This window comes from Triplophysa dalaica, chromosome 25 (genome assembly GCF_015846415.1).
Source record: "Triplophysa dalaica isolate WHDGS20190420 chromosome 25, ASM1584641v1, whole genome shotgun sequence".
Taxonomy (NCBI): Eukaryota; Metazoa; Chordata; class Actinopteri; order Cypriniformes; family Nemacheilidae; genus Triplophysa; species Triplophysa dalaica.
In genome coordinates, this window is record NC_079566.1 from 5,977,987 (window position 1) to 6,000,268 (window position 22,282).

The window sequence follows — 22,282 nt, forward strand, 5'->3', positions numbered from 1 at the left end:
ACAAGACACGCCAACTTATGATTCAAGAATTGCAGTTATTGATCAGGCGTTTATAAGAGATATTGGGCCATTAGATGCACGATGATCAAAATCAATGATTTCAATGAATGTACCCATGCATCAAATGCCCTCTCTGCGTCTCTTCCCCTGCGGTGATCCCGTTCTGACACCGAGACAAAACCAAAAAAGCGGTATGAATGGTAAAGGAGCGAGCAGGCAGGGAGAAAGCAAGAGGAGGCGGTGAGGCTTTGTAGTCGGCGAGGAATGCGGAAACGCTCCTGCTCTGTGTCAAACTGCTCTGAAGGGGGTCAAGGCACATTCAGCCAGCGTGGGAAAGTGAGGAGGAGACCAAGCACATACACGAGCGCCGCATAAACTTGCATAGATGGGAAAAGCATAAGAGGGAAGGGCGGTTATTTGCGTTTTATCGGCTCAGTCTTGAGAGAGAGAGCGAGAGAGAGAGAGAGAGAGAGAGAGAGAGAGAGAGAGAGAGAGACGATCCCTTGCTTTCGCTCGGTCTGCCAGTTCATTGCAGTGTCGTGGTACTGCAGGAGATGGGGGTTAACGCGTGCACCATCCCTCTACCTGTGTGGTCAGTCGCGAGGACGCTGCTGTGATTTGCGTGAAGACGCTGGGAAAGCGAGCGCTGTTTTACGCAACTTTATGAATGACGCGACTCTCCAGGTGGAATATCATCAATCGGGTAACTATGTCGACCTCCTCAAACTTTGTTGTGTTTTAAGCGCATCTGTTTGCGTTTCTCCGGCTTTGGATGCACTTTCGGAAGATTGCGAATTAATGAATCGATGTCGTTTTAAAGACCGCCGCGTGGTTAATGGATCGGACTGAAGCGTGGGAGCGAATGCGCTCGTTTAGTTTCGGAGTTTATTGATACGCAGAGTTAAACAATGAAATCAGTAGACAACCACGTGCTCGAGGCTGTGTTGCACAATGAACAGATGGGACGGTCGGTGACAATCTCGAAATGAGAAAATTCAATGTTGTTCGCGAATGTTTTTATTGGCAATGTGCGCGCGCGTTAAATAACCGTTCACCGCGTGTTACGTTAGAGCTAACGTAACGTCACCTGCGTTAGTCGAAGAGTTCAACAAGTGATTACTTTATTCCTGACAATTCCAGATGTTTATTTGATGCGCTTTTATTGACAATTGGATACGCACGCGGAAAGATTGTGTACGTTGTGAGTATGCCGCTGTGTATTTTGTCCTCGATGCACGGGGCAGATTTATCTGATCACTTTCGTGTTTACCTCTGCTTCCTTTTGTGTTCTCGATCTACAGGCAGTGCACGTGCCAGCGCCGCGCTCCCGATAATGCCTTTGTGAACTATCCTTGCGCTCGTCACATTTCGGGATTCCCCGCAGTATCTCGGCGTGAGAAAAAATGGACAAAGAGAGCCCGAGCCAACAGTACGAGCCGGTGGCTGAGATCGGCGAAGGTGCGTACGGAAAGGTCTACAAAGCACGGGATTTGAAGAACGGGGGCCGATTCGTTGCCCTGAAAAGAGTCCGGGTCCAGACGGAGGAAGAGGGAATGCCCCTCTCCACTATCCGCGAGGTTGCGGTACTCAGACAACTAGAATCGTTTGAGCATCCAAATGTGGTCAGGTAAATGGTTTGTTGGGAGTGCATGTGTAAGTGATTTTAGCTGATCGTGCATGCTAAAGTTTGGTTTGTCTTTTACATGCTTGATTACTTGTTTCCTCAAGTTGTGCGTGTTTCCTGTCACATCAAAATGTCCCGGTTGACCTTTTTAGCTAGTTCCCCAAAAGAACATTAAAATTGGAGGTACCTGTAGTTTGAACAGAAAGTCACATCAGGTGGCTTTTCCTCCATTGGGATCTGTTGAGTGATATATTACGTCCATTAATGTTCAGTTATTGAAAGTTTGGGTTACTTGCCAGTTCTTTATAATCTTGCAATGACTTTATCATTATATGTTGTCCACACTGACAGTTCTCGACCATTTAAATGCTTTTCATTTATTAACATGCATTTCGCCGCTGTCCTTCTGAAACCTTGTATCTCCATATTTCGTGATTTCATATTTCGTGAATCATTAATATTAGTCACTTTTGGTTCGTGAATTGATTTTGAAATTATCGAACCAATTAATAGTATTATAGAGTGCTTGTCAAATTTGACAACACAGTGTTTAATCGTTTCATAAATGACATTTTTTTTGCTTCCTGAAAAACTGTGAATTTGGACATCTGAGGTTATAGAAAGACAACGACCATGTTTAGTATTGTTACATAAAATATTGGTATTCACCAGTCAATTTTGATCTCTAGACATCTACTTGACCATTGAAGCCACTAGGCCTAATAATAGAACACAACTTACACAACATCTTCAAAGAGATCAAGCAAGTTTCATTTTCTCTATCACAGGATGATAATGTCTCGTGCATCTATACACTTCTCGTTGTTGTGATAATTAGATTGTCAAATGCAAATGGTGCCGTTGACACATGCACCTCTGCAACAATTCACCTAACCTTTGTCAACTGAAACGATAGCCAATGTTGACCTTTACGTGCAGATGTGAAACCATTGATGCGTAAATATCTGAGTAGCCCATCGTCATTCTCACCTGAATGGTTGCATTTCAATTCATTGTTGGTGTCTGGAATCATCAAGGTCATTGCCTTGTTTTGCCAGTGTCACTTGGTAGCTTATAAATGTCAAAATGGCTCACTGGGTAAGAGGAAATCCTGATTTGATATCATTTTACGTCTCTGAGGGAAGGGTCCTGGAAATGAATAGATTGTTTGGCTCATCACGTTCTTTTCGTTGATGAGAGCTCACGTCATTGGTTGGCCTTTCTCAAGGCCTGACCTTGCCATGTACTTTATAGGAGCACTGTCCAAAGCTGTCTATGGAAACACATACACATACTTTTTGAGAAGATAGACCAAGGTCTGGGCTACAAATTAATTTTCTGACATTTTATCTGTGTAATGTTGGTCGTCGTAGGAAAAAATTGGAAGTACATCTTATGGAGACAACGTTTTTTGGCTTTAAGAGATTTTGGAGGCTGAGAATCTTATAGGGCTGTGCGTTAGGAACACTGTGAAAGTACAGCAACCTCTCAGTGCTTATAATGAGAATATTATTCATGCCATATGTTTTGTTGGTTAAGAGACATTGTGGAGGTACAATCTGGATTCTAGGAGACGGTTTTCCTGGCGAAATTTACTTTATGATGTCATGGGATTGGATAGCGTTAGCATGAGAGATTATTTTGGTAGATTAGGTATATTTGATTTTCATTAAAAGTCAAAGATAGTTCATTATCTTTGTAGAAAACATCAAACAGATGTTTTTAGACATTAAACTCATATTTTATTGTCATAAATATGGGCTGATTTTGTAATGCTTTACACACATATGCGTTTAGGCATCAGCCTGCATCATGACAGAATATCTATGTGTCATATCAAAAAATGCATGAAAATCATCTGATATGCTTTCTATGTAAGATGGTACAAAATGTTAAGGTAAAGGGCATCGCTGGATGGTGGTTTAAACACGTCTTTGTAGGGGTTAACAATATGATCTACCCAAAACAAACTACATTCACGTAGAAGCGTTAAGTACTACAGCATCATGAGATCAGAACAGGAATATAGGTTTAGAATAATTTGAAGAAGCATTACACTCATGGAACTAAAACGTCTCAAGTTTATTAGAAAACAGAGAGACTGTCGGCCAAGATGTGGATGAGGCTATTTAGAGATGAATTTATGTATGCATCGTTTGCATTGTCTTTTAGCAGACGCTTTTATCCAAAGCGACTTACAGAGTTTAGAGAGCAATGAAGCGATATGTCATACAGGAGCAATAATACAATGGTGCTAATACCCAGTAACTAGTTTCCAGAAAAGCCAAAACCATACCTGTTGAGAGAAAGATTTTTTTAATTTGCCTGTCAAGTAGTCACAGTAGAGATTTGTTTTAAGTAGTTTTTTTTAAATGTTGTTAGAGATGTGGTTGACCAGACTGATTTGGGAAGAATGGGGCTTTATTAAGATCCATCATTAAAAGGAATAATGGGTTTTGTTGTTTAAAAGTTGTCTTACAATGAAAATGATTTGTTCTTTCCTCTAGGTTGTTTGATGTGTGCACAGTTTCCAGGACTGATCGCGAAACCAAACTAACGTTGGTCTTCGAACACGTGGACCAAGATTTAACTACATATTTGGAGAAAGCACCTGATCCTGGAGTGCCTCCCGAAACTATAAAGGTACCACCATACCGCCACATTTTATTACAAAAAGCAAATCCGATGTCCTAAGCCCCAAAACTATAAAGGTTTGTAGCAAAACCTGTAAACGTACCCTTTTTATTTTATTCTAATACCTGGTCTTGTTGTGTACACTTTCGGTCAGTACACAGAGTTGCAAATACAGTCTCACATTGTTTTGAATATGCAATTGAATAAAAAAAATGCCATTACAAAGTGGCAGCAACACTTTTTATTCATTTAAAAAAAACATCAGGTAAACATTTTATATTATCTGCTTCAGATTAACAACCACCGACCAGCTTTTTCCCATCCTCCATATTCTTAAAACAGCTGTTGTATTTAAAATAAGAAGAAATTGTATTTGTGCTTCAAGTCACACAAGCAAAAAAATAAGCATTTTGGCCTTGTAAGAATGCAGATGAAGGATGGAACTCGGATCACAGAGTCATGTGCTTTTGATGGCCAGTGCATGTGGTGGATGGGCTTCTAATTAAAGGGCTGGCTGCTTCTGGGCCTCTATTTTCATTCAGCTCTGGCTTTCACCAAGATTGGCCAGAGGAATGTTGTTTCACTGCTTGTCTTTGTGTGTTTGTGCACATGCAAAGAGTTTGTGAACGTGTGCATGTCTGTGTAGCTCAGCCTTTAATTGAAGATAAACCTGCGCACTCCAAGGGGTTTTCTCAAGGGCCAATAAATCATTCAGTCCCAATATCATTTTCATTAGGCTAGAATTAATCCTGTTGACTGGGCCTGCGTCAGTGTCCTCTTACGGTTGTTCGAAAAGCATCGAGCGGAAATGTCAGATTTTTTTGTCCCGTTCATCTACATTCACATAATCTATTTTGACTTTTTCCCACATGCTAGTCTTACAAATCCAATCATCGTATTTCGCCGCTTCTCCCCCTAGGACATCTTACATTGAGTGTTGGAACAAACTAGATCTCTCTCTTTGTCGCTTGAGCCAAATTGAAATAGAAGCTAAGGAAAGTTTTGAAAAGTTTTAAAAGTGACACCTAAGGGGTTTCCTATGCAAGTTTTCTGTATCGATAAGGAAGCATTGTATGTCGAGAGACATAAATTAGAATAAAAAAAAAACTTTTTTGAAATTAGGGGTTTCCACACAAGTTTTTACATAACAAATACGTAGAAAAATACATTGATATGGATGATAAAACTTTAAGAAATTTTATATCTGTACACAATATACAGGATACATTTAGGCCATCTAATTTCACACGTTTGGTCTATCAGGATAAAGGCGGGGTCAGACTTTGAGCATGCGAAGATCGTTCGGACAGTGGAACGAAGTTAGTTTTCCTATTTTTTTTTTATATTTCTGAATCGAGAGGTCACGCTGTGACGTTTTGATCTTCTACAGGTCATCAAACTTTTTTCTTCAAGACTGGTCATAACTTCTTTAAGTCAGTTACATAAAAAGGTAGATTGGATTGTTGGTCTACTTGAAGTGTGAAATGTCCTAACTAATGCTAGTCAGTGAGACTAGAACTTTGCGGCTAAGTTTATACAACTGGCCCCTGTACTTATTTTTCATTTTATGAACAATAGCGAGATAAAATACACGCTGAAAATATGCTTGGTTATTTTTAACCAATGGTCAAAAAGGGAGAAACCCAACTGTTGGGTTATAAATTAACCTCTGCTGGGTTGTTTTAGCCATACACCGTGTCTACACTGGACATGAGAAAAGACATCAGAAACTCATTAGAATCCATTGTAGTTTTACATTTTGTCCACACTGGATGCGGTGCGACAAAGCCATTAAGAACAAGCAGGTTGTCATGTCGCGTGTAGACATGGTTTTAAATGCTGGGTTGTTTCAAATATAACTATTTTAGGGTTAATGTAACCCTACTGTTAAGTTTGTCCTTTTTTGACCCAACCGTGGGTTTAGAAGAACTTTGCATGTGTTCAAGTGCAAATGAAACTGAATGGGATCAGGGGTTGTAAATAAACTGTGTTTTGTCTAACATATTTTGTTCATTTATTATAGTTTTATTGAACTTTAAAAAAAATGGCACACAGTATAGTCTTTGAGAATAAGATGTGTATTTCAAGCGCTCTTGAATATGCATTAGTGAGATTCCATTCTATCAGGCCACACAGACCGAGCTTCCCTATGGGAAACCAGATAACAGACATCAGATGTAGACTGCGGTCTCTGTGCGGTCCTCCCATAGATGCCCAATAACCTCATTCAGCACCTTCCTAAGGACACCAGATTGCAGAGGTCCCAGCCTCCACCCCATTTCAGCCCCCAAACTGCCCACTCCTGCCCCATTTCAGACCCACCGCATGCTAATTGAGGAGAGAGGCCCCGGGAATCAAATGAGCTGGAAGGAGATCAAGCGGCCCGGCCTGTGTTGGGGAGTGCGGCTAGGCCATTCGGCCCGCGCCTTCTCTAGACCTGTCTCTGGTCCATAAAGGAGAGCCTAATGAAGCATGGGGAAGGAATTACACCAATGCTAACTGGCAGATGTCCTGCATTGTGCCCGTGTACAATAAACAATATGGCTGCCTCTCATGAATTAGCATGAGAAAGGGGGGTGCCTTCTGGAAGCCCTGTTTTGACTGCTGTTTTTGGGGAGTTTTCTTTTTTCTTTAGCTTTTTCCTCCTCGGCTTTATGTCCTCCTTTTTCCGAGAAGAGGTACTTTAGGACAGGTGCTATCCAATCTTGCTTTTGTTTCGGGCTTGAATGCCTCTCAGCGGTTATTTCAGGTCGCCGCTGTTGGTTTAATTTGAAGCATTAATGTTTTGATTGTAAATTATGGTGGCCGTGTTGCATGAATAGCATGTTTCAACAAAGACACGTCTCTTAGGTGGAATCTGAATGATTTCTTTTTTCATAATGAGAGACTGTTTGACAGGTATATCAGGATTGGTTAACTGGAGCATTTTCCCCAGAACGTCTGAATTATTTATATTATTACACATTTCCAACAAATTTTATTCACATACCCTCACTTTTGGCAAATGTGATAAGTGTAATACATTAAATTAAAGCAGGTGAGGTGATGTATGTTTGTTTACCCCTGGGTCACCCTTCTTCTTCATTGTTGTCATATGTAAAAACGGGCCAACCGTTAGCCATTTCAGGCCAAGAAAGAGGAACTGGTAGGGGGTGATGCCGTTTTTAGGAGCTCCCAGAATAACCGCATGTGCTACGCCGGACCCGCAGGTTTGAGAGGTCACGGGTGGATGACTGTTCAGAAAGGCTCCTTGTTTTCAGGCACACCGGCCCCCAGAGCGCACGCGTCCCCCAGCGCGGGCCCCTGGTGCGCACATTGTCAGGACCTTCATCCCCTTCCACTCGCCCGGTCCAACTCGCGCCGTTTGTAGTTTTCTGCTTGAGTGTGCACACCATTGTTTCAGTGGTTTTAATCACTCACCAGCTGGTTGGTGAATGAACAGCGCTGCGGGCTCAGATCCATGTTACTTGTGAGGTCTTGGCAGCAGGTTTTTCAGGGGTAGGCTGCCGCTGCTTGATACCTCTGCTTTGGAACAAGTCAAGCAGCAACTGCGAGCAAATGTTTCTTCCTCGCCGCCTCTTCCTACTTTTGACTAAACTTATTTTTCTTGCAGTTTGTCTCTTTCCCCTTTCTTCTAGTTAGGTAATCTATTAAGTTGCCTCACACAATACACAAAATGTACAACAGCAATGTTTAACATTTCTCTTGCCTCGTTCACAGTCAATTACAGTGCATTTTGAAAATGTACAAAAATACTTTTGGCTTACATTTTTTGAGTACAATGAAAAATCAGCTTTACAAGTAATTTTGACTTTCTAATTTAAATTTTTTACTTAAAATGGTATATTGCAATTGCTTATTTTAGTTTGATGAGATGTAAATCTTTAATTTTAGTCAAATTATTTAAATTAATTAAATTCATAGTAAGCTGACTTATTTTTTTACAATTTGCAAATTTAAATAGTAAGTTGACTTGTAAAGCCAATTTAATTGTACTTTGAATATATATATATACACACACACAATTAATTTGCTTAGCATTTCGTGGCTATACTGTACTGTAGAGGCGACGCATAAACCTTTTTTTTCGCTGATGTTATTTTTAGCAATCTTCTAAAAGTATGTGTGAAAAATACATGGGCTTTCGGTCGAGGGAACCAGTGAGGCCCTAACTTCCGGGTTGGGCTACAAAAATACATAATTTCTGCGGTACTCTATTACGTGGATAAACGACGGAAATTCTCTACATTTTGAACTGACCCCCAGCCCCTTCCTTGATATACACTCAGAACAACAACATATTTTTTTCTACAGGTTGTTATGAGAAATGTAACTAAATAAAAAAGGATCAGAACAAAATGTATGTTACCCCCGACATCAAAACCAGTCTTATGGGTCAATTTTTCGAAATTAAGATGTATGCGTAATCTGAATAAATAAACTTTCTATTGATGTATGTAGTTGGTAGAATAGGACAATGTCTGGTTGAGATACAACCTTTAAAACTCTGGAATCTGAGAGTGCTAAAAAATCAAAGTATTGAGAAAATTGTCTTTGAAGTTGTTAATATGGGGCACTGTAGCAGGCCATCCACTCACAAAAATAAAGTTTTTATATATTTAAGGTAGGAAATTTACATCTTCATGGAACATGATCTTAATATCCTTATGATTTCTGGCATAAAAGAAAAATGAATAATTTTGACCCATACAATGCATTTTTGTCTTTTACAGAAAATGTTCCCGTGCTATTTAAGATTGGTTTTGTGATCCAGGGTCACATATATGTAAAATATAGAAATATACAAAGTATGGGCAGATCTGTGAAAGACTAAACAGAGTTTAAAATTTCCTGCTTGATGCCCATTTAAATATATTAAATAAGATGTCATGGTTTAGTTGCCTAAGATGCTTTTAGAATGAAGCGTTCATAGGAAGCTCAGCTAATAATGTTTTGGAACAAATTGTATTAGTGAGTCTGACTTCCTCGGCTTCTCTCTTGTGTATCTCTGCAGTTTCTACCAAAGGAAATGGCAGTTAGACCATTCTGTGCCTGACCTCTGTTTTTCCCAACATCCCTTTGTCCTTTTGTATTAGAAGCCTTATGGTCAGATTTTTGGGGGGGGTGTAGAGTGAACAAGTCAATTCACAATTAGCCGTGATCCAGAGACAGCTGCAGGGAAGCGGAGGCCTATAGGAATCAAACCTTACAGCAGCTTGTCTGCTCTGTCACACTATATCTTAAAGTGACAAGCTCACATTTTCTGTAAAATCTCAAAAGACCATAATCTGTGTTACAAATATGTATTTGAGATATTCCATGATCCGTCCTAATCGCCCTCTTTGATATCAATACCGTCCCATCTGCTTTTTCCACTTTAGGTTATTAGAATGTATTTTGGGATTATGTATTTGGAATGGCTAAGGTCTTCTGGTCTTGTTTTGGCAGGATATGATGTACCAGCTGCTGCAGGGTCTGGATTTTCTCCACTCCCACCGCGTGGTTCACCGAGATCTTAAACCTCAGAACATTCTAGTCACCAGCGGAGGACAGATCAAGCTGGCTGACTTTGGTCTGGCACGGATCTACAGCTTTCAGATGGCTCTTACTTCTGTGGTAAGTAACTTTGTTGCTCTCCCCTAAAAGTTGAAACGCAACAAACACCTTGTACGTAGACATTATGTCATTGCCTTGTGACTTTGTTTAGATTTCTTTACTTTGTTAATATGTATTTTTTCTCACATTTAATCCTTTCACTCAAATGACGCACTACGACGACTTCTCAGTTAGTCTTATATAATACAGTAAAGATGTTTCCTTTTTAATGATGGCCCTCTGGTAGTTTTGGAGTGTGAGATCCAATCATACAGACAAAACACCCCACCACGAGATTAATCTGGTCAGCATCCAATCAGATGTGGTAACACTGAAAGTCCATCTATCAGACATGTGCCTGAAAGCAAGCGCATAATGTGTAAAGTGAAACCACCAGAGGCTGTTCGGTGTCTCTGGCCTCACAAAGTGCTTTATGCTGGGATGAAATGGATGGGCCGATTGAGTCTCGTCAATTCACTCCTGCCAGCGTTTGAAGTCACATTCTCTTGAGGAGAGCTCTGATGTCACAAGATAACATGTAGCCTTTGAACGGACACTGTGTCTGTTCTTTCCTTGTAGATCCTTTTTCTCTTAAAGATTTGCATTGTATCCTCTTATGTACTTTTAGGCTTTAGTTAAGATGCTGGTTATGTTTTAAAACTATTTTGCATGTGTTTTACATAACGGTGTAGATTCGGTGAGTTTAGCAACTGTTTAAAAATGTAGAAAAAATAGGGGAAAGAGAAGAATCACGCATGGGTGACCACGTGGCTCTGTCGCTTTGATGAAGAGTGAAAAATATTTGCGATTAAAAGTTTGTCTGTTGTTAGCAAAACCTGTAGATATTTTCATGTTTTTTCATGTCAGGCAACAGCGATAATCTTTACAGCATTTTTAAAACTGAGATTGCTACGAAGTGGCTAAATGCGACTGCCAAAAAGTACTTATTAGGAAACAGGTCTTTAAAACATTTTAAAAAGTTTTGGTGGTGGAAGTTGAGCAATTGTGGTGTATATCTCTGTTTATAGTCTCATGTTAGGGTTTTGGTACCAAAACTCATACATTTTGTATCCATTTGTAAAGGTAATCTAGCAAAACAGGCAAGTGAACGTGTAAGAGTCAATTTTCATTGTCTTTTTAAAGGGATATGGGAAAAATGCATAGGTTTTGGGTCGAGGGATCAGGTGCGACACTAACTTCCGGGTTGGCCTAAAAAATGTCAATAGCTTTACTCAGAATATAACACACAGCCACGGAAAAAATTAAGACACCGTTTTAAAATTATTTTCATTGAATGTACCATTTATAGGGATGTGTTTAGGTAACATTATAATTTTGTTTCATTATTTGAACTACTAACAATATTTCTCAGAAATGAAAAAAAACATTGTGTTTATTTGCAGAAAATGAAAACTGAAGAAACAAGTCAAAATAAGAGAAAAGATGCTCTGTATTTTTTCAAACTTAAATAATGTAAAGAAAATAAGTTCATATTTACTTTTTAGGTAATACAACAATATTATCTGTACATTTATTTAGGAGATGTTTAAAAATCTGATTTATTTGACATTTATCACAGTTTTCATGTGTCTTGCCATGCTGTCAGTCTTTCTCATTGCTGTTGGATGACTTTGTCACTCCTGAAGTTTGATTTTGTTGATATTGAACAGACACTGGACTGGCCACAATACATCTAGAAATGCTGATTAAATTAAATGATAAAAACTTGCAATGGGCCTCTTATTTTTTTCCACGGCTTTATATACTCTATGTATAACATATATGTCACCCTGGCCGACAAAACCAGTCTTAAGGGGCCATTTTTCAAAATTGAGATTTTTACATCATCTGATAGCTGAAGAAATAAGCTTTATATTGATATATGGTTTGTTAGGATATGACAATATATGGCGAAACAACAAATATTTACAAAGCTGGAATCTGAGAGTGCAAAAAAGCAAAATATTGAGAAAATCGCCTTTGAAGTTCTTAATCGGAGGCCCTGAAGCAGGCCATGAACTCACAAAAGTAACATTTTTATACATTCACGGTAAGAAATGTATAAAATATCTTCATTGAACATGATCTTTACTTTAATTTTGGGCATAAAAGAAAAACTGGAATTTTTACCAATACCCTTTATTTTTGGCGAATACTAGAAATGTTCCCGTGCTACTTCAGACTGGTTTTGTTGTCCAGGGTCACATATACACAAATATAGTTCTCCTCTAAGAAGCGTGCATATATCTGTACTGAATATATGTGTATCAATTGGCAGGATGAACCCCACAGAAAGATTCTGCTCCGTAACAACAACAAAAAACAGAACACTGGTCAAGATTTTTATGGCAAATATTGAATTACTCGCATCTAATTTTAGCTGTAAGCATGGCCCGTATCACATGCAGAAGAGCGAGCGAGAGCATGCTACATTAACCCTGTTTTTTTCACAGACCTATTCTGCCTGCAGATTCTGAATGAGAGCCAGAGCCTCCTGTAGTTTCAGAGGTTGTAGTCGCTGTGCAGAAGATGTTGTTTCAGTTCTTTAATAAAGGGACTGCAGGCTGTTAAGTCGTTAGATCACTGAGTCTCTGCAAGATCACCTGGGAATCTACCATTAGAAAACATCCCCACCCTGTGTATACTGAGAAAGAAAGTGTGATAGATAAGAAGATAAGGGGGGGGGGGTAAGTGGGGTTACGGTGAACATGAGCACTGCGGCTCTCCTGATTCATTTTCCTCTACTTGGAATCCCCCTATCACATGCCCTACAAGCAGCCAAAAAAAACCATTTCCTCTCTTTTGGCAGTTAGAGGAATGTCGTTATTGTGTATGAAGAAACAGTCACTTGTAGATATGCTGTTATGGCTTTTGGCCACATTCTGTGACATGCATAACATTAGCTACCGCCTTCGACGACTTCATTCGCAGAAGTGATATGAATGAACGAAACGGCAGCTGAGTCATAACTGCCCACAAAAAGGCTTTCAGAATTACCTTGATTCAAAACAGACTACCGTTCTGACACGGAGACCGAATCAGGCATCAGGTTTGAGTAAAGTCTGTCATGTCTGTTTTGCATAAAGCAAAAAGGAATATCCCTTTTTGTGGGAGTTTCTGTCAGAAGTACAGTATTTTGTCAGATTTCAAGTTTGCATGTCTGCGTTTATTTACATTTCATATTTCAGCATTTGGCAGTTGCGTTTATCCAAAGCTATTTATACACATTTCGGCAACGCTTTTCTCAGATTAATGCTGCCTTCACGTGCTCTGGGAAATTGGATAGTTGCAAGTTCTGATGTCATGATTCCGAGCTGGTTGTGTTCAGGTGCTTCGTTGTCGGAAAGAATGGATGATGCCAGATTCATGCTTGTGTGTGTCTTGGGAAAATGTTATAGCCTTGTTTTCAACCGTACATCCTACTGAATAGTTTCACTAGTCAGCTTGCTGACTATTCTGGAATATTGGTGAAATACATGCTATTTTCACACTTTATTAAACATACAGTATACTTCGATTGGTTATTCATATATGTAAAATGTATTAATTTAACAACAAGACAAGGTAATAAAGCTGTTGTGGAAAAACAAATAAGTCGTATCTGTCTTCCATCCGCACTGTTGATTGTGTAAGGCCCGCCCATCTCGGGAACCCTGGTATGAAAATTATTTCCCAACCTCCCAGTGGGAATTCTGAGAGCAAGTGAAGGCTGCATAAATCCAGGATTTGGATAGTTCACCAAAAAAAACCCATCTCTGTCATCATTTACTCACCCTCTTGTCTTCTCAAACCTGTATGAATTTCTCTATTCCGCAGAACACAAAAGAAGATATTTTGAAGAAAGTTGCTTACTTGTCCCCATTCACATGCATTGGTTTTGTGACCAATAGAAGTGAATGGGGGCCAGTGCTGATCTTCAAAATATCTTCTTTTGTGTTCTGCACAAGAGAGAAAGTCATAAAGGTTTGAAATGACAAGAGGGTCATTATTGGGACCATACATTTATACATTATTACATACATTATTGGGATTTTAAAGAGCAGCAACTGCACATAAAACGAGAGGAATTGCTCTGGAAGAACACATCATACCGGTTTATTGCTGACTGTATAGCTCTCATCACCACCCTGTAGATGAGAGAGAAACCGAATGACAGAGAATTGATGGACCACCCATCGGGTGCTACAAGAGGTTGAGATTAGCCTGACCCTACAAATCTCATGGGTCCGAAGCATTGTTGATAGCTAGAATGTCTCCCGGTGGCTTTTGTCAACTTTTGATTGACAGCCAAAAGCCGCAGGCCAAGAATACAAAACACAGAAATGTTCTTGTTCTTCTTTTTCCCTTTTTTGGGTGCATTTGCTGCCTTTTCAGCCTAGCTCAGGAACGAGCCATGGGGAAGTCGTCTCGGCGCTGAGAGAAACTGTATGAAGCACAACATGTCTACAGTTGACATGGATGTGGACACAATGTAATGGCAATGGTAATGCTCTGAAGTTGAATTTGGTTGTGGTTTCTTGATTCATACCAAATGGAGGCATTGTAGGAATGAAGGCAGCTGGGATTGTCCCATGAAAGCGATTAGGGCCTTGCTCAAGCAAACATCACGTGCACCTCATTGCTCATGAAATTGGATCTAAGAATCCGCAGGCAAATGCCTTAAATCATTTATCAGACTTATTGTTGTGCAATTTATACCTCCTTTAATAGATAACTAAAGCATTCCGGAGAACCCCAGAGAAGTGACGTATCAGTAGATTCAGGATCTCAAGCAGATTTCCAAACCCGTTTGCATTGTACAAAGAGACCAGAAATAACATGACATTTTAATGGCTTATATCCTCAAACATAAGAAGAGTTTGGTTCCAAAAGGAGATAACTCCATTTTAAGTTTCTTCCAAAATCATGGTATTTATTATGTTATCATGTTTTTTTATTGTGTAAGTTATAAAAACTTACACAGCACTTTGATTTTTATCAATTGGAGTGCACAATAAAAAACATGATTTTTGAAAATTGTTTAAAAGGGAGTGATCTCTTTTGGAACCAAACTCTTCATATTTTTACCATAATTTAAGGGATAGTTTACAAAAAATCTGTCATCATCTTGTCATTTCATGTCTGCAGAACACAAAAGAAGATACTTTGAAGAACGTTGGTAACCAAACAACACTGAACCTCATGGACTTCCATTGTGTGGACACAAAACCGCAGAGACATTTCTCAAAATATCATCTTATGTGTTGAGAAGAAATAGTCCTTTACAGGGTATGAAACACACAAGAGTGAATCACTGATGACATAATTTTTATTCTGGGGTCCCTTTAAAAGAAGACTATCTGTGGAAGTATTTTTCAGATGTGCATCATGAGTATCCTCCAGACTGCTTTCAATGGGGTTGGGTAGATTTGCTGTAGCGGTTAACGTGGCTCGAGTTATGCAGAGATGAAAGGAATCCCTCTTTTCCTGCAACCGTTTTTCTACGTACCGCAAACTTCATAACAGTTTGAGCTGTGGGAGTCTTGTGGGCCCTGTCACTTCCTTCCCCTCAGATGGAAGAATGAATCCCTTATGTTTGCATCACCTAGCGACCGTAGCTTGCCAAGCTGTCGTCCTCTAACCCAAACCATCCCAACATTCAGCGCTGATCGGGTTTCAGTGGACGTGTGATGTGATATATAGTTCAGATATGAGGCAGATTGTGTTGGGTCTAGACTTGTTGTGCACGGACTACAAATCTGATATCTGAAAGGTTTTGGAGCACAGCATACTCCAAGTTTTGGTAGTTTAAAGTTATAGTTCAACCAAAAATGATTTCTTTATTAACTCACCCTCACGTCATTTCAAACCTGAATTACTTTCTATCCTTTGGCGAACACAAAGAAGATATTTTGAAGAATGTTGGGAACGGAACAACGGCTGGACACATTGACTTGCATTGGTTTTGTGCCCAAAGAATAGAAGTGAATAAGTACCGACTTTGTTCGCTTACCAACACTATTCAAAATATCTTCATTTGTGTTCTGCAGAAGAAAGTCATTCAGGTTTCAAATGACATGAGGGCGAGTAAATGACAGAATTTTCATTTTTGGTTGAACTATCACTTTAATGCAATGTTGTCATGACCATAAACTTTATTTGTGAATCTCAATCATTCGCTGCCGTACAAATGTGTAATTTTTTTTTAAAGCACATTGAAGCGTTTCATTGCCTTACCAATGAATCCAAATAGCCACAATTTTGTTATTTACAAAGTTTTAGAGACAAACATAATATTTGAAAGATTTTGGAAGAAAAATATTGTTTGCAGGCAGTCTAATTAAAAAATCATATTTAATAACCACATTTAATCAACTTGACCCAAATATTCAGCTAGCTACTTAGCTAATCCTTTTGCAAACTGTAATGATCATGGCTGGTTGCTACTTACGTTGGCACATGAATGACACGAGGCAATTTTTTGGCTATCCTAACAGCTTGGCACACAAACTGAAGGGCCACAAACTGATAATGCAATTAACGGTCTTTCCATCTGCCCCTCTCATTTAAGCATGCCTGGTCAGCGCCTCTTACTCAGCGCTGAGCGCAGGCTGTCGATAATCAACGCGACGCGAGCATGAATAGAAAGTGGCACACTGGCGACCTTTCATGTTTAAAAGTCCCTGCTCTGACTGTGAAAATGAATTCAGGCCTCCCGAAATCAGCTCGCGGTTATTTCAATACACGTGTGGGCAGGGGAAATGACTCATTGTTCGACAGCAGAAATTATTCAGCCCCCTTTTACAAAATGAGTCCGCTTAATGTGATTTCCATTTTGAGCTGGGCTACACTGTCCATCTCAAAACCAAACCTACAGTCTTACACTTGAAACGGCGTGTCGATTTAAGAGGCTTGAGCGTGAATGATGCACAGAATAGATTTTCTAACGGAAGTCTGACGGATGTCTTGCAGAAGCTTAATTTATAGATTCAAATCGGTATCTCGCGGTTCGCAACTTCAAGCTATTGGTTAGAATATGAGGTTGTGTTTGACATGTTTGTTGTGTGTCATTATAACCGAAAGGTGGTATATTCCAAGTCAGACGCTGGTGGATCCCATTCTCATCATTACTTGGTGGGTCTCTCTATTTACAAGAGGTCACAGGTTTGCTTGTGATACAGTACATGTTATATCTGTGCTTCCTTTGGTTTGTAACAATCTATATTTACTCAAAGAACAAACTCGGTCAAGCTTGGAAAATTGGTAATTTGATGATAAGAATGAAATGGCAGGATTTGCACTGAAGTGCACATGGGTTGATCAAATAGTTTTGTTTCTTAGCAAAGACTTTTTCAAATGACAAATCTGAATTATGAAAAAAAGTTCAGTTTCAGCTTAACTTGCACCGACTCTTCCTCTGAGCTGAGCGCAGCGGCTTTCGCTGCCAGACAATGTGCTTATGCTTTGGATAGACTGAGAGGCAGCGGCTTGTCTGGAAAAAGGAAAACATGGCACGCAGGAGAGCACGTGCGGCACACTCTGGGAATGTTTAGATATCACCCCCGGTATTCCAAAAGGCAGAAAGGAGGGGGGGATAAACTGCCTTGTATGTTCGAACTCCGGCGGAAAAGGGGGGACCTTCAAAACACCATCAGGCACACAAAGAGTGCCGTAGCACAATGTACGGGGAGCGTCTTATTTGGTATTTCCTGTGTGACCTCTTTTGCTAGCTGTCCACTGAGAGTTGTGAACCCTTGCTCCCGGACCTTGTCGGCATTATTTGTTGACGGGGCGTTGGCTGCGAGCCAATTGGGAAGAAGAGCGCATCGAGGGGGGGTGCGTCGCAGGATCCACTGGCATCTGGATATTAAAGGCTTGCCTGTACCAAAGCGCAAAAAAATTACAGCATATATCAGGAATTTTCCAACTAATGATGTGCGGATGTGGTAGCGCTGGGGAAAAGAGTCTGACTGTGCTTTCTTTGTTCGCTCCGAGAGGGCCCCATACAGCATTCCTGTAAGCTCTGCATACTTTGGCAACAGTTGTGGAGGTTTTTTTCTTTACTGTATACAGTTTATGCATGCCACTTGTGCTTTCATTTATCTGTATCTCCAATCTTGGTCAAACCTGGTGGTATTGTTGTCTTTTTAAATGAGTCGGGAAAACCCAGAATGACTCTAGGGCTTCACAATAATAGTGTTTACAGCCGGGAGGCAAAGAATGGCTCGTCCCGAGACAAAACATGGCGGGAGGCAAGGAGGGAGGTTTTTGCTGTACGGTCGTAGTGTGCAAGCGCAGCAAACTGTCGTGCAAGAATAACCTGTTTTTGGAAACCAACAGTGAACGTTTAAATGAGCGATTTACAAAAGATTGATTTCTCACGTAGCTGTTTGGTCATTCTTTCGGTTGGTTTTGCATTATGGGTGAAACGCATGCAAATAAACCGCGACGCATGATGCCAAAAGACACGCATGGTGGTTTTTGAAGACCCAGTGAAGTCGCTTGACGAGTGCAGTTGGCGGTATCAGGGAATGAATCATCAAAGTTTCGGTCCGATGTCCCATAAGAATTTTCAAGATGGGTATTTACGAAGTTAATTTCGTCAACTTTTAGAAAGCACATTAGCATGTGGGTGCTAGTAAAGCTAATGGTCAAAAACACACTAAACACCAATTTTGGGTATTTAAAGTCCAGTGTATGAAATTTAGCGGCATCTAGTGGTGAGGTTGCGAGTTGCAGCCAATGGCTCGCTCCACCCCCCCTTTCGAAGCACTAATGTTGCACTAAGATGTCGTCACGTTGCAGTTTCTTTGCCGAAGGAGATAACGGATTTGCAAGACACGCTCTGTAGAGTAGTTTGTCAATTTAGGGCTACTGTAGAAACATGTTGAATTCCATACAAGGGGACCCACGGTGTATGAAGATAGTAGTTCTAACTAAAGTGTAAATACTGGCATTTGTTTATACTAAGGTAATAAAAACATAACGCTTCATTATGTAAGGTCTTTTTACGCCTCTGAAGACAAAGTTATGTAACTGAATTGCATTTCTGACAATAGATCCTCCAAAAAATGGCACGTTGGATCTTTAAAGAGTTCAATTTTACGTAGAGGCCTTTCAACACCTAGCTAATGATATCACTCGCTGATCTATTTCCAACTGAATAAGGTTAGCTTTTTTAGCAAGCAGCATTGTCCTCTGCCAAGTTAGCAGACTTGCCCCTTTAAAAGTGTCCGGGGGCGTCCGAAAGAATGCGGATGAACGTCTTGTGTTGAAGAGGCCTTTCATCCTTCGCTTCCTTTGAGTGAGACAATGTAAACAGAGGCTCCCAGCCAACTCCATCAGCCAGGCTCATTCTGAGTCACATTGTGTATCTGTTGTTTTAATTCTATTGGGGTAAATCTAAAGGAGGGGTTTGGGCGCTAGAGTGCATTAGGTGGGGTGGGGTAAGGAGAAGTGCAGGGTGGCCCGGTGCAGGAGTCGAGCTGCGGGCCGGTGTGGTTACGCTCAGTTGGCGGTGCTGAGCAAAGCTGCAGAACTGTTTCGTTTCCCTCGTGCTGAGCGGGCCCACACTGTCTCACCGAGTCACCGGATAGGAATGCACAGAATGCTCGCTTTAAATCTGGAGCCAGCCAGAGCTGCTTCATCTGACCCTTTTATTAGCCGCCGGTTTCAGAAAAACCACCACAGGGATGGTTAGAAACCTAGCAAGGGAGAATGAGAATGTTAACTTGCTAACTAAAGTGTACAAACTGGCATTTGTTTACTTCGTATATATATTTTTGAAAGCAACTTTTAAATGCAGTGCAATAAGAATTAATAGTATCCAAACTTTAAAGGTTTAATTTTAACCCATTAATGCCCAGATTTTCCCAAAGATGTCTTTCTTAGAAATGTTTGCAAGTATTTAACATACTGTGCAGTTCTTTAGGAATGCTAATAGGGACTGTTCACCTTAAATTCTGTAATTGTGTACTCATTTGCTAGAAGTCTGAACACATTTCTAAGTTCTTTTAAACACAAAAGAAGATATTTTGAAGAATGTGAAAAAACAAGCTGTTCTAGGGCACCACTGACCAACATAGTAGTTTAGTTTCCTACTATAGTAGTCATTGATGCCCCAGAACTGTTCGGTTAGAAAAAATTCTTACGAATATCTTCTTTTGAGATCAATGCAAAATGTGTACACATTTAGTAAATGGTGACAGGATATTCAGTTTTGGGTGAACTGTCCCTTTAATTGCATTTTTCATCTTAAAATACACCAACTGTACTGACTGGTGTAAAGAAACCTAGTTGAAGATTGAGATAATGATTTTAGTCTTTAAAGTGCATTTCTAGAGCCTTCAACCATGTTAGTTGTGAAATCACTGTTCTTCAGGATGTCATTTAAAATGTCATTAATACTTTAATTTAAGTGGAGAACTCCTTTAAGAATTTCCAATAAAGTGATGCTAAATTTAAGATTTACTCTAATGAAATGATAATATGATGACTTCAAAAGCAGCTATCTGCTGGAGTCATAGGACCCAGGCTGTGTGTTTTGTTTGATGTCAGGATACATGCCGTGAGTGCACGCTGCATTGTGCGCAACCATTGGTTTAGTGATGCAAACTGTGGCATGTCTCGTTTAACAGAGGAACTCTGTGGGTAAATGTTAAAGAGACCTATGCCAGTGTCACGGTCGACGACATCAAGGAAAACCGAGGTCGTTGGGTTCGTTCTGACATTTCCTAAACGCCTTTTTCAGTGTCCTCCGTGATGTCAGCAAGCACCTCTCTACAGAGGTCCATCATGAGTAAAACGTGCCGATTGGAAATCTCATTATTTAACTGTGACACGTCATTTTTAAAGCGTTTTTGAGAGTTTGCTGAGATCGCTGCTGTTCAACTTAACATTTGCTAACTTTTACAAATGAGACGCTGTGTGAACAAGCGTGTGTGTGTATGTTTGTGGTGCAGCTTTTTATTAACACTGTCAAACAAACGGATATACTTCAGCTTGAACATCAGTCGGCAGTGGTTGTGTGTGGTTCTTCCTAGAAGTCATGCAGCGTGTTTTTTTTTCTACTTGGGTTGGGTAGGTTTAGATAACGCAACAGCTCAGGGTTTGTTTCTATGTAGTTAACATGCTCAGCTGGACTAAAATGTTTGGATTGGAAGTCATGTTGAAGTCATGACTGTATTGTGAAATGGTTGTTCACTACGTGGCTGTTTACCGCGAATTAGAAATGGCTTTAAGAAGTATTGAACGAGGCATTCAAATGAGACGTTTACCAAAGTAGTACAATTGAAATGTGGTCACTGTAACTCATATCTGGACCATTACACTGTCGTAGCGTTTTAAAGGATTTTATACATACGAAGTCAAGTTCACGTGCTACAGGAGTCTTATTTTAGAATGTCATGTGCTTTTGTCTGTGGTCACATGGCAACAAAGAGGCCAAAATGTTTCATCCTTTTTATTTCACCTTTAACTTCCTCCCTATTTCCACTAAACCAGGAAGACAAATGAGAATGTGTCAACACAGCACATGCGGTCCCCTCACTAAAAATAGATTGTATGAATTTATGTAGCTACTTATGTGTAAACTGTACACAAATGTGAAAGCTATTTTCATTCACAGCAGGACCACAATAACACATATCAGAATGATTAGCATATTCTACACCATTGGGGCTACGTCAGTTTTACATCCGTTTTAGAATTGAAAGATTTTGGGATGAGGATGTAGTCACATTTTAATTTGGGCTTAGACTTTGTATCTAACACACTTTATTGATGGAACTTTATATATATAATTAGCAAAACATAACAACAGTGCTCACATTGTATTCACTGTATTTCCAATGTTAACCCTCCATTGGCCATCCTTCCGGTCCTCCCCCGTACCCTTGAACGTCTTGCGTTTAAGGATAAGTCACTGATGTACTCTCCAGCCTTTGCTTACAAACACAAGCCTGACTGATTTGGCTGATAAGCATGGGGGTTTCTGGGCCCTGCGCCTATTGGGAAGAGAGAGAGGGAGAGAAGGCCGAGGAGGGAAAGCACCTGGAAACGGTCCACCCTGGAGCAGGGTCATTGGGTTTTGTCTGGAGGCTCTCTCTACTGTAGCTGTTAACAGCAGTCTCCTGCACACAGAGACTTCTTAGAACCCTGCAGCCTGTACGAGGCGTTCGCCAATGCTGTCATCCTGCTTTTGATTGGTCAGTGAGATCTGTTCGGAGTTACAGAGAGCTGTAGAAATCGAGAGGGGAACGCAATTGCCAGCTGTGATTTCATCCTTATGCAATTCCGATGGGTGATACCAGTTCCAATTGAAATAAACTGCAATGTCAAATTGTCATTACGTATGTAGACAAGAGTGAATTTCGGACAGTTTACACCCCTAGGGAAGCATTATGAATAAAATGGGACTGTTTTTAACATATCTGATTGTTTTATGTTTTG

General features: G+C 40.2%; 1 protein-coding gene across 2 annotated transcripts in view; it reads left to right on the forward strand.

Annotated features, from left to right (window-relative positions):
- The first annotated feature begins 297 nt into the window (after window positions 1-297).
- cdk6 (cyclin dependent kinase 6) overlaps window positions 298-22,282 on the forward strand; it is a 29,873-nt gene continuing 7,888 nt past the window's right edge. Inside the window, exons 1-4 of one of the 2 annotated variants that reach the window (XM_056741236.1) lie at window positions 298-703; window positions 1,302-1,627; window positions 4,132-4,267; window positions 9,707-9,874. In XM_056741236.1, coding sequence (XP_056597214.1) covers window positions 1,404-1,627; window positions 4,132-4,267; window positions 9,707-9,874 — 528 coding nt within the window. In that variant the 5' untranslated portion in view covers window positions 298-703; window positions 1,302-1,403. Of the gene's footprint in view, window positions 704-779; window positions 1,202-1,301; window positions 1,628-4,131; window positions 4,268-9,706; window positions 9,875-22,282 lie in introns of those variants that run through there. The other variant, XM_056741237.1, reaches the window with a different exon arrangement.